The following is a 13,101-nucleotide window of genomic DNA, read 5'->3' as shown; positions in this document are numbered from 1 at the left end:
GAGAGTCTCTTTATGATACATTAACTTTATTTGGGTATTCCTGACACACTGGTTAGTAAGCTTAGGGTTGCTTAGAATGTGGGGGTTGGGATGTGTGGTTGGGTGGGATCTAAGGAAATATGACCTTGTGTGTCAAGCCCCCCCCCCCCTTCAGCACCAGCGGCAAAGCAGCTACAGATTCATTCACTTTATGTATTTCCACCAGGCATTCCACCACACAAGTCTTTAAATTCCTGCTGGTGAAATTAAAACCATATGCATATTTTCATGGTTACGATGCAGTGCAGGATGTTTGCTGTACCTTAGTTGAAAAGACTTTGCGGTCATTTAGACCTCTGCAGTTTGTCTCCCAATGCCTTTGGCTGAGACAGAGGCCTCACCTCTTCTTATCACGCGGCAGACCACCTGCTCTATTTTTTAGCTGAGCACGTGTCAAATTTTCTGTCAAAAGCACTCCCACCGGCATGGCAGTTGTATTTTCGCCAGAAGTAGCCCTGAAGTCTACTCTCCATTCATTTAAAAACTCCTTAAGTGGTAACTTGATTGTGAAAAACAAAAAAAGCATTGGCCTTGATGCTGAAGGAGGTTAACCCTAACATGGCAGACCGAGACAGGGGAAATTAGCATGGGGATGGCTACCCTTAAGTGGACCTCCTAATGCATGAAGGGCAGTGTCTTTGTGGCAGACATTATGCCGCCTTTAATAGAGAGCTGACAGAAGCTTCCCCAGAAGTAAGTGCCTGCTCCCCCACCATTACATGAGGTGGGATAGCTGCTGATGTGCAGGTGTTCTCCTATCCCAGCAAACTCTTCATTGCCTCCTAAGCTTTGTACAGGGTTTTATCAATTTTGCCATCTCTTTGTATAATGCTTTGCTAATTTCTATTTGCTTCCAGGAAAGCTTTTAATACCCAGGTATTTGTAAATTAATGTTTGCCTCCAAGATCTACAGTTCTGGCTTTAACATCAAGAACCCTTTGGGTCATGTTGGCTTTACACATTGCTAAAATGATACATTATAATATAATACTAAGAAACATAGACCGAACATAGCAGGGAGATTCTGGGAGACACCGCTTTAGCAGCAAATAACTTAGTCTACTTTCACTCATTTATGATTTTAACATCTTGAAGGGGCAATTGCCTTTGAACAAAACTTCAGACTTGGAGAATACTGTGGTCCGAAACAAAAATGCTCACTGAGAAATCACGGACTGTAAATAAAGACTGGTTGACTCCAATCAGATTAGAAACCCTGGGATGTTTGACTCTGGTAGGTGTGAAAAGTTAAGACAGTACATTATCCAGGATTTCACACGCAAGAAGAATGACTATCACAATATTACAAAATACTCCAAAAACTCAGGTTCTCTCCTGCTTCATGGGTGTCCTCTTTCCTTAATGAAGTCATCTGTTACTATTTCTGAATATATTTATTTTAGTTTTAGCAATGTTATCTGCACTACCCACATAAATAACCATTGTCAATAATCTCTATTGTTATTACAAAAATATAAAACATATTTAAAACCACATTATAAAGCAACACATTGTCAATATGACTCTTCTCTTGTTTTTATACTTAAACTTTTCCTAGTCACTCATACATACATCTGTTTGACCAAGAAAACAGTTGTGATAGTTATATAAAAACTGGAGTTGATTAGAAATGTGGGGGCGATAGTGATGAGCATCTTATCCCTCTTAAACCTACACAGATCTGGTAACTGCACTTTAAATGTATCTTGAAGACCCTCTGCCGCCTTCCTCATGATCATATATTCATTAAAAAAAAATTATTTAAAGAGTTTGTATAGCGCGAACAAGACCACAGGGGGTATCAGAGCGATTTACAGATTGGCAGTTACGAAGGTACAAGAAATGTAAACAATAGGACATCGGACAAGAAAAGGCCAAAACATATCATAGCAGTCATAACAGTTCAATAAAAACAAGAGTAAGATAGCGCAACCTAAGGGGTACTGGGGATCTAGCCCGGAAACGTCTTCATCAGAATCTCTTTAAACTTCATACCAGTTCAATAAAGACAAGAGTGAGATAGTGAGACCTAGGGTGAACTGGGGATCTAGCCCAGAAATGTCTTTCCCTTTTGAAGGAAGCAGTGGAATTATTCAGTCTTATTTCAGGTGGCAGGGAGCTCCAAATTCTTGGTGCAATACCAGAGCATGCTCAATTGTAGGTTTTCTTTTTATGGGATTTCTGTGGCTTGAGTAGTAATGTACTGGAGCCTCTAGAGGATCAAGAGCCCCCAGAGAGCTCAAGTTTTTGTGCAAGATATAATGGGTTGTTGAAATGTAAAGCTTTGTGGGTCATGCATGCAATTTTTAGATGAATCCTTGCCTCATAAGGGAGCCAATTTAGTAATTTTAACTCAGGTGTGACGTGATGGTAATGTTTGAAGTCTAATGAGCCTTGCAGTAGAATTGAGAGAGGCCTTAAGTGGTGCCGTCTTTGATCTAGGAAGTCCACATATGGTTGCTCTACCCTGATCCATTTTGGAGCTCACTAGTGCTTGCACCGTGATATTGAGGTCGTTACGGCAAGGAACGGTTTTATTTTCCTTTGGATGCTCAATTGGTAGTTAGCTCCTTTGGTGAGAGCACTAATGTGCTTCTGCTTGTTCATATGCTTATCCAGCATTATTCTTAGGGAGCTTGTGGAATCAATGATGTTTGGAGTGCAGTTGAGGGCTGTAAAAATGATGCAACCATTTTGCAATCTCTGGGGACTGTTTATCTGGGGCGATTAGGAGGAATTCTGTTTTGCGAGCATTTAATTTCAGGGGATTGATTGTCAACCAACTTTGCGTTTCCTGAAGTAGTGAGTTGAGACCCCTGATGTCCTCTGGGGAGGAGACTTTCAAGTACAGTTGAGGGTCATCAGCAAGCATGTGATAGTGGATGTTGGACAATTTAAGGATTTCCTTTAGAGGTTCCATGAACAGATTGAAGAGAGTGGGTGTAAGTTTGGACCCCTGTGATACCCCTGGAGGGAGTAGGGAAGGGTTAGACAGAGACTGATTAACCTCGAGTCTTTGGGTTCTATTGCGTAGGAATGATGAAAACCAGTTTAGCACGGTCCCTGATAGCCCAATCCTGTGCTTCAGTAGATCATTATGGGTATCATGTTTGAAGCAGAGCGGCGTTAAATATCTTCGTCCAGAGAGGGAGTAAGGATGGTCTGATCTCAATGAAGAGGTTCAGTAGTACGCTAAAGTGGATGGAAGGTTTCAGTGTAGCCAGATTTTTGCGAATGGTGCTCACATCCACCATTTTGAATAGGCTCCAGGAAGCATTGTTTTTGGGAGGGAGAACCAGAATTTGAGGGGGCACACCCAACCCAGAGGTTGTATAGGTGGAAGGTAGATTTTCCAAGGCGGCCCATAGTTCCATTTCGATCTTCGTTGACTTATCATGGAAGAAGACAGCAAACTCCTCATAGTTAGGCTTCTGACAGAGTTCCAAGGAGGGAGGGTTATGTTGGCTGTTAGATTGAAGCTTGATGAGTTCAAACAATTTTTTCGGTCGTTTTTTGGTTTGCTCTAGTTGTTTTCTGAAGTAACTAGTTTTAGAGCATCTGAGGCATTTGTTATATGAATTTCTCGAGGATCTCAGCTGAGTGAGATGGTCAAGGGAGGGAGAGGATCGCCAAAAACGTTCTGCTAGTCTCAGGTTTCTTCTTTCGGTATTTAGGCTCCCATTATACCAAGTTTTGGAGATTTTGGAGGGCATTCTTCTTAGCTGCAGGGGTGCCTTTGAATCTAGTATGTTAGTCATGGAGCAATTATAGTGGTCTGTAAGATCACTGACATTAGACATATCAAGAGGAGGAGGCAGGATGTTATCAGTGGGGGAAGTCGGATCATATAATTTAATGTTTCTTAGACTTCTTTGCCAATGTCTAGGTTTTTTAAACTGAGCTTTAATGGTGCTCACTGATTCGGAGACGAGGAAGGAGATGCAATGGTAGTTCATCCAGTCACATGGGGCGATAGATTCAAGTTGAATGAAGTTAATCCTACCAATGACCAGATCTAAGGTAGCTCCCTTGATGTGAGTAGGGCTATCACATATTTGAGGGTGGTTGAGGTCTAATAAGAAGAATTTAAGGCTATTGACTGACTAGTCATTCAGGTTATTCCAATGGAGGTAAAAGTCTCCAAGGAAGATCTGGGTACCGTGATACTCCTCGTTCGTAAAGAGGATTTCCATGATCTGTTCTAAGAAAGGAGAGCGTCTTGTGGAGGATGGTAGAGCGCGTGGAATTTGCAGTATCGTTTGTTGTTACTAGACCTCGAAGCACAGGTATTCGCATGACTATAGGGAATCGGATTGTAGTTGTCAAAGTAATAAATTACTATGATGTATCCATGTTATGCCTCCCCCTAGCCCACACAGTCTATCGAGCCTGATGATGTCATAGTTATGGGGCTTCTGAATATCGGTACAGATGAATCGTGAAGGCAGGTGTCCTTCAGCACGAAAATGTCTGGATCATGCGCAAGGATGAGGGCAGCAATGTCTGCAGCATGTCGTACTGCTGATCTGCAGTTGAGAAACATGCATTTAAGTTGTGGTTTGGAATCTGAGGAATAAACAGCGGTGGGGACTCTAGTGAGGTTCTACTCATTTAAGGATCTAGAGTTAAGCACTAATTTCCATTACACCTGAAGTAATTCCTACAGTAAAATGGTGCCTGTAAAATCAGTCACAAGTTTGGAATAAACGTAACTGCGCAGCAGAACTGTCAAAATTCTCACCTAGCTGAAGACCCCCCTTGCTATCACCATCTACGGATATAAATATAAATACAGAATGGCACCGCAAACTCACACAGCCAGTTAATAATACACAGTAAATATGTCCCATGTTTTGATTTAATATAGTCCAGTCAAAGGCACCTACCTGAAAAACTGATGTAAGATATATTTGATCCTAACTCTTTAATCTACTCACAACACCCTATATATTAATTAGCTCACAAAGTTAGCGATTGTGCAAAAGTCCGGAAATTATTACTACACTCAATAAGCAATTACCTCAACAACATTTGTGCTCACGCTACGAGGATCTTTTGTACAATGATTACTATTGCTTTCTACATCCAAGTGGAATTTGGGTATGAATAACTAAGCATGTTGATATGAAGACAAGTGAACAATCAAGGTTAGAAAAAAATCATATTTTGCTGTATGGTTATATTAATGAACTCTTAGGTCTTGCCTTTTTGTTTGTTGTCGAATAGTTTACCATACCAAAAACTTAGTCTGCATGTAACACCACATTCCTTAACATTGGTTGACTTTGACAAAACTTATTTACTTATTCAATGTATTTTATCCTCTGTGTTTGTTCCCTCCCCAGGAACATAGCTGACTTACTGTCCGTTTTATCGGATGACTTGTATCCTTTCACTGATCACTCAGGGAACTACTTTTTTAGTCTAGCCTGAGACAGCGCATGCGGTCTTTTCGAGCCATTCAGTAAGTGGCTTTTAAAAGTGCCACCAGAGGCTTTTGCTGGCCTACAGCTTGCGTTCACGAGCTTGTGCACGTGCACAGCTGCCATCTGTGTTTTATTGCTGTAATCAGGCTCCTCTGCTTGCACTACATCCCTCCCTTTTCCCCCTCCCTCCTGGTCAGCTTGATTTGTGTCTTCTAGCTATGAATCATGCTCCTCTGCTCGCACTCCCCCTTCCTTCTTCCCCTCCTCTTCGTCAGTTTCATTTGTGTCTTCTATCACTGTGAATGCTCCTGCTTACACCAGGCACACACACCATCAGTCGTCAGTGCATGCTTCACCAGGCACAAACAACACCAGCCGTCAGTGCACGCTTCCACCAGGCACACACACCACCAGCCGTCAGTGCACGCTTCCACCAGGCACACACACCACCAGCCGTCAGTGCACACTTCCACCAGGCACACACACTACCAGCCGTCAGTGCACGCTTCCACCAGGCACACACACCACCAGCCGTCAGTGCACGCTTCCACCAGACACACACACCACCAGCTGTCAGTGCACGCTTCCACCAAGCACACACACCACCAGCCGTCAGTGCATGCTTCCACCAGGCACATACACCACCAGCCGTCAGTGCACACTTTCACCAGGCACACATACCACCAGCTGTCAGTGCACGCTTTCACCAGGCACACACACCACCAGCCGCCCGTGCACGCTTTCACCAGGCACACACACACCACCAGCCGTCCGTGCATGCTTCCACCAGGTGCACACACCACCAGATGTCAGTGCACGCTTTCACCAGGCACACACGCACCACCAGCCGTCGGTGCGCACTTTCACTGGGCACACGCACCATCAGCCGTCGCTGCACGGTTTCTCCGGGCACACGCACCACCAGCCGTCAGTGCACGCTTCCACCAGGTGCACACACCACCAGCCGTCAGTACACGCTTTCACCGGGCACACACACCACCAGCTGTCAGTGCACGCTTCCACCAGGCACACACACCACCATCCATCAGTGCACGCTTCCACCGGGCACACACGCCACCAGCCGTCAGTGCACGCTTCCACCAGGCACACACACCACCAGCCGTCAGTGCACGCTTACACTGGGCACACACACCACCAGCCGTCAGTGCACGCTTCCACCAGGCGCACACACCACCAGCCGTCAGTGCACGCTTCCACCAGGCACACACACAACCAGCCGTCAGTGCACGCTTCCACCAGGCACACACACACTACCAGCAGTCAGTGCCCTCTTCCACCAGGCACACACACTACCAGGCGTCAGTGCACGCTTGCACCAGGTACACACACTACCAGCCGTCAGTGCACACTTTCACCAGGCACACACACCACCGGCCGTCAGTGCACTCTTTCACCAGGCACACACACCACCAGCCGTCCGTGCACGCTTTCACCAGGCACACACACCACCAGCCGTCAGTGCAGCTGGCAGGCAGGCTCTTCTGAGTGTTTCTTGGTAAATATGTGTTCGATGCCTGGGAGGAAGTGGGTCGAGTTTACTTAAACCATGCTGAGTATGCAGGTGCACTGCAGGAACTCCTGTGTGAGTGAGTCATGCTGCCTGGGGCTCACTCACTTCACACTTGTAAATTGCGCCTGCACCAGGCTTTTTCTCAAATGCAAAGTTTGTCGCATGAGCACAGCTAGGCAGCCCCCACACCCGGGAATGCTTGCTTCCTACAACCAGAATGGAAACAACATTCAGAGCAATGAAAACAAGTTCATTTGATGCAAAGAACTGTTAACAAAAACCATGTCCAGCTATTGTAGATCTGGCAACTCAAACAAAACAGCAACAAAAAACAAAAAAGCCTTGGCATAGCCAATTGGTCTTGCTTTTTGGACCCTGTAAGTATTTAGTTATGCAGCAGAATATCCTTGGTGCAACAATACAAACTGTTGCATGGCTAAACACTTATAAGGTCCCAAATGAGAGACCTATTGGCTATGCCAATGCTTGTTTCTTTTTCATTCAGCGTGCCCTGAGAGTGCATGTGTTTTCTTGCTCTCTCCTTCGTGTGCTGATTCCACCTTCAAATTCCCACACCCTGCATGTGCCGTCTTGCTTTCCTGATTTCCTCCAGCTTGTTCATTGTTCCCGAAACCCTGCTCTATTTGCTTTTTTGTAAATTTGTTATTTCTTCGGCTCACCATTGACTCAAGCAATCCCTTTTCTCTGCACCATCTTCCCTTTGTTCTTTCCTCGTGTTCACTTCTCCCACACCCCTCTAGTCACTTTTCTTTTTTTTTTTTCTTTCTTTTCAGTAATTTCAGGTCCCAGTAACTGCCATGTGTCCCCGCTCCCCCCCTCCGCCCCCTCCCCCACCCCTTCACAGAAAAATGCTGCACTTACTTTGTACACTATGGGAAATGGTATTAACACATTTTCCATGGCTGCCTTTTGCTCCACCACCGCACATCACACTCTGTGGCCAAATAGGAATCTTTATGGGGAAAAATGCTAATGCAAAACTTTGGCTCATTGGTGAAAAAGTACAAGAAACTGCACAAGAGTGCTGCAGTTTCAACATGCCACCAGAAGAGACAGAGTGTAAAATTTTTTACTTTATTAGACAGCGTTTGGCAGAGGTAGGATACAGAATTACAATTTGTAAATGAATTTCTGTTCCTCGGGCACCTACTTTGGTAATAGTCGTCCATATTTTCATGCCTTTTAAACTGTTTTGAGTTTCATTGTTTGAGAGCAGATGAGGTTGGTTGTGAGGGCTTGTGGTGGAACATGGCTGCTGATGTGGTTCTGAGTGATGGACAGTAATGTCTGTGAGTGATATGTGAGAGCACAGCGATGGTGGTATCTCCAACAAGCATTGATGTAAATGCCATTTTTTCCCCTTTTAACGTATATAGTCGACTTGGCGTAGAAGGAATGGTTCCCTCAGTCAAGACACTGAAGCTTCTATGCTCACCTGTATTCTGTGCTCTTCTCTCCATCTTCCACGCCACAGATTAACTTGAGTAAGAATGGCGAGTATTGGTGGAACGCCATCCTGGAGGGCGAGGAGAAGATAGACATTGAAAAGATCAACAAAGAGCGCTCCATGGCAGCTGTTGATGATGAGGAGCACGCTGTGCTTGACCGGCTCAGCTATGACTACCACCAGAAACTGCAAGGAAAGCCTCAAAGCCACGAGACGGTATGTACTTTGCTATCTGTTCGTGGAAGATCCGCAACATGGGACTGTCCTCTCCAACAGCCCTCAATTTTGAGCCGTGGGCCTGCTCTGCAAATGTGATATAATTACAGGTGATCTATGGGATTGGGGGTGTCTGAATCATTGTTCTAGACATGGCTGGGAAGAGTCAGGAGTTGCCTGCCTGTTTGGCCTTCAAATAATCAAAATGTCAATGTAGCAAAAGTGCCGTCACTCACCCTTTAGTTCCTGATGCCATCCCGTATTTGACCCTAAGTCTCGTTAGTAATGGAATTGCCAGGGGTGTGAAAGAATAAGCCTGGGTTAGAAGCTGCTGCTTCAGGCTATCCCTAATTTACTTTTAAGGAGGCCTGAGAAGTCGTCTGAAGCGGTCATTGGGATAGTGACGGGATCACTAGGTATGTGGATTCTACCAGTACTGCAATAGGAGAGCTGTTGCAGCTCAGGAGCGGGATGCATTGAAAGCTGTATGTATGGTTTTCAGGTACTCCAGTAGCTGAGGACAATGTGTGTCTGGGCAGAGGATAGTTTCCAAGCGGTGCTGTAGAGGGTGAAAAAAAACATAGAGGGGGCGGGGGGATCTCGGTGCTAGAACAGCAGAGGACCTGCACATGCGCAAAGGTTGAAAGATGAGGCTATTTTTGGGCTCGGATGTTGTGGTCTAATTTGTTTGCCAACTAAAGGACGGAGTAGTTTTGTCTTGCAGGGGCATTCTTGTAATTTTCTTCCCTGCCATGGGCAGAACAGGCCCACAGTGACGCTTGTGGCACGAAGACACGTTCTAACGTCACTTGTCTGATTTGGTGCCACTGTCCCTGGCATCCTTGCTTTCCCGCCTCCTCCCAGGATTTATTTTTCTTCAAAAGCATACTTCGAGTCCTTTACAGTCAAAAATAAGACACATGTCCAATAACAAGAAAAGAACAACAGCGAATGAACCTCAACCTCCCTTACTGAACAACACGCACAGCTCGGCTAATGTGCCTCAGTCCTGCCCTGAAACATTTACCCGCTATTCCAGCACTGACACCTACAAACGCCCCTCCTCTGCACCAAAGTTCTTACCTAAAACACCCATTATTCATCTACTCAGACTCGCAATCTGCTCTCTTGTATCACTTGTCAATTCCTTACTTGAGTCTATGCACAGCCCTGCCAGTGGACCTTAGCCATGGTGTGTTGCACCTCTTGCAATACTGTGGCCTACAGCTTACTGTAACCTATGAAGATGCTCTGCTAACGTCTGGGATGAATTGTAGGTCACAAGTTCAAAACCTAGCAAGCCAACTATGCCTTTCATCTTTTCAGCGGCGATAAATTGAGCATGACACCGACTTGTATTTACAGTGCTTATAAAACTCAAAATAGCTTCATTGTATTCTATAAAAAAAAGTGACTAAACACGTCTGCTGATGCATCTTGGCCTTGAGCTACATCCATCCTGCTATTCCATTAGCAACACACAACTCTGCCAATGCACCCCACTGCTTCTGCTGTACATGATAATGTATAGAAAGCTATAGCAATATACCTCAGTATTGCACTTCTAGTCCTATGCTATTCTGCTGCAGATACTTTTTTATAGTTCTGACAATTTATCATAATATTAATCTACAGTGCTCCCTGATGTTTCATTTTCTAGAGGCACATGCAGTTCACACACTTGCGTCTGCAGGCATTCCAATACTGAAACCCATGCTCTGTCAATCCATTTTAATCCTGGTAAGCCGCACTACCTGGTATTCCAGCACTAAAACTGGCACACACCTCGGCCAGTGTACCTCTGTCCTGGTCAGCTGTACATCTATATATTCTAGTCCTTGGATAAATGTACACAGCTCTGCTGACGCAAATTAACCCTGCCCTGCTGCCTCCCACTGTACCGGGATTGTGGGCACAACTGCATGAATGTGCCTCTTCTGAACTGCACCAACCCTCACATGGTCAGAATTGGTGGGTTGTCTAAAGAGCAGGACGATTGTATTTTTCATTCTAGTTGTGCACCTAGAGTAGGGTTATGGTTAATGGATGTAAGAAGGAAAATAACTTGTTTAAGTCACCAAGCAACTTCCTTTGTGGTAATTGAGACAAGCACAAGAAAACTCTATAGAAGAGTAGAGCAAACGAGGATTAGAGTAGCTCAAATCACAGTTAAAGTAATTAGAAACTAAACATATATATATTTAAACCACTGTAGTTGTTGATTTGCTCTTGAGTAGTGCACTATCTGCCTTTCATATGGTGTTCAGTGGTATGGGGTATGTCTTTACAAACATATCGGTCACAAACGACTGGAGTCTGACTCGATTCTTAGGTCTTGCCTGCCGACAGCTCATATGCTGTCTGCTACAAGAGGTATTGTTTTATAAAGGACTTTAAGGCCGCTCATTGCAATCATTTGTCACTCTTCTTTGCTGCCTCCTAATTGGCCAGCATGGGGCGAGCGTCACTTCCTTTTCTTTCTGTGGAGCATGGACCAAACACAGATTGCATCTTCATAATGAGCGTACGTCTGCAGCTCACGCTGGGATTGAGATTGTGTTTCTTCATCCCCTCCCACCCATTCTTCATGTTGCTTCTGCCTCTCCCAGCCCCACAACAACATCTGTTCTGTTTACCTCTTCTCACAACGAGGCGATTCTTACTCTCTATTATGAGTGAGAATCATGATGGCATAACTGATACCCCTGTTTTAAGAAAGCTTTTATCATATGTAGTCACACTGATCATCTCCTTTAATCACAACCAGTACAATACATGTTGCTCCCTCGCCCCCTAGTCCTTCCCGGTCTGAAACGCATTTATTTGTAACCAAACCAGTCCTCTCAGAAGCAATGTACTTTCTAACAAGCTCCTACATCGAATCAAATGCATCAGATGTTTGCACATATTGTAGGGCGATAATTTTTGGTAACATGTTGGATTATTATTGCATTTATGTAGCAGGAGGCTTTGAAATGCTATAGGGCAATTCAGTAGTAACTCAGCCAACTGTCTATATCACACAGTGTCACTGTACGCCCCACAATGCCACTCTACAGAATTCCACTCCACTTCATGCCACACAATTCCAGCCCACACTGTACAATTCCACTCCATGCCACACTATTCCACTCCACACAATTCCACTCCTCGCCACAGAATTCCACTCACTCCTCACAATTCCACTGCACTCAATTCCATGCCACACCACATAATACCACTCCATGCCCCACAATTACACTCCACACAATTCCACTCCTCATATTTCCACACTGTTCCACACAATCCCACCCCATACACTTCCACTCCATCCCATACAATTCTACTCCACACAATTCCCATCCATTCCACGTCATATTTTCACTCCATGCCACCCAATGCCACTCCACCCATTTCCACCCCACCTATTTCCACTCTATACCGCCAGATTCCACGCTACACAATTCCACTACACTACACAAGTCCATTTCACGCCACACAATTCCACTTCATGCCACACAGTTCCACGCCACACAATATCACTCCATTCCACCAATTCCACTCTTCACAATTCCATTCTACCCCAAACAATGCCACTCCTCCCTACACAATGCCACTCCTCACAATTCTACTCCACAGTTTCATTCAATTCCACGCCACCCAGTTCCACTTCACACATTTTGACTGCACTCATTGCCACACAATTGCACGCCACAAAATTCCACGCCACACAATTCCATTCCATACACCTCCACTCAATTCCACTCCATGTCACACGATTCCACTCCAAGTCACACAATTCCATTTCTTTCCACACAATTCCACTCCACAAAATTCCACTCAACGTCCTACAATTTCATTCCATGTCACACAATTCTATGCCACACAATTCCACTCTACGTCGCACAATTCCACTCTACATAATTTCACACCATGTCACACAGTTTTACTCAATTACACCTGACACAATTCCACTCCACACCACCCAGCTCCACTCCGCTCCTCACAGTTCCCCTCCACTCAATTTCCCTCCATTCCATACAGTGCCTCTCTGTTGTTGTGAACATCTTTCATCCAGTTAATTGCATACTTGGGCAGTATTAGATGTACATTCAAGTTTTGTCGCAATGTTTTCTATTGTAAGGTGATTTGTGGTGTCTTGTTTGTGTGTAAATGTATGTGTTTACCTGTGTTTAAATATACACATACACAAAACTCCTACCCACCTATTATGGAGGCTGTGTGGGAATATTACTAAGTGCACGAGTAGAGAAGACATTACCTGGTGTCATGCGGCAGGCTAGGGAGGACAATTTGTAAAAATATGTAGGTAAATGGCTGCAGATCAAAAAATCATTTATAAGTGCTAAAGCACAACAATTGTCTATAAAAGGAGCACTGCTCGACTCGATTTGGTGGCCGACTGTGGTAAGAATGTCCTC

At 44.7% G+C, this 13,101-nt stretch overlaps 1 protein-coding gene across 1 annotated transcript in view; it reads left to right on the top strand.

Moving 5' to 3' along the window:
* NUDCD3 (NudC domain containing 3) overlaps nucleotides 1–13,101 on the top strand; it is a 276,981-nt gene that overhangs the window by 215,952 nt on the left and 47,928 nt on the right. Inside the window, exon 6 of the mRNA XM_086943403.1 lies at nucleotides 8,492–8,680. Within this exon, the coding sequence (XP_086799529.1) occupies nucleotides 8,492–8,680 (189 nt within the window). The remainder of the gene's footprint in view (nucleotides 1–8,491; nucleotides 8,681–13,101) is intronic.

Source organism: Lissotriton vulgaris, chromosome 11 (assembly GCF_964263255.1).
Source record: "Lissotriton vulgaris chromosome 11, aLisVul1.2, whole genome shotgun sequence".
Lineage (NCBI taxonomy): Eukaryota > Metazoa > Chordata > Amphibia > Caudata > Salamandridae > Lissotriton > Lissotriton vulgaris.
The sequence above is the reverse complement of the archived record's forward strand: the minus strand, read 5'-3'. Positions and strand labels throughout refer to the sequence as shown.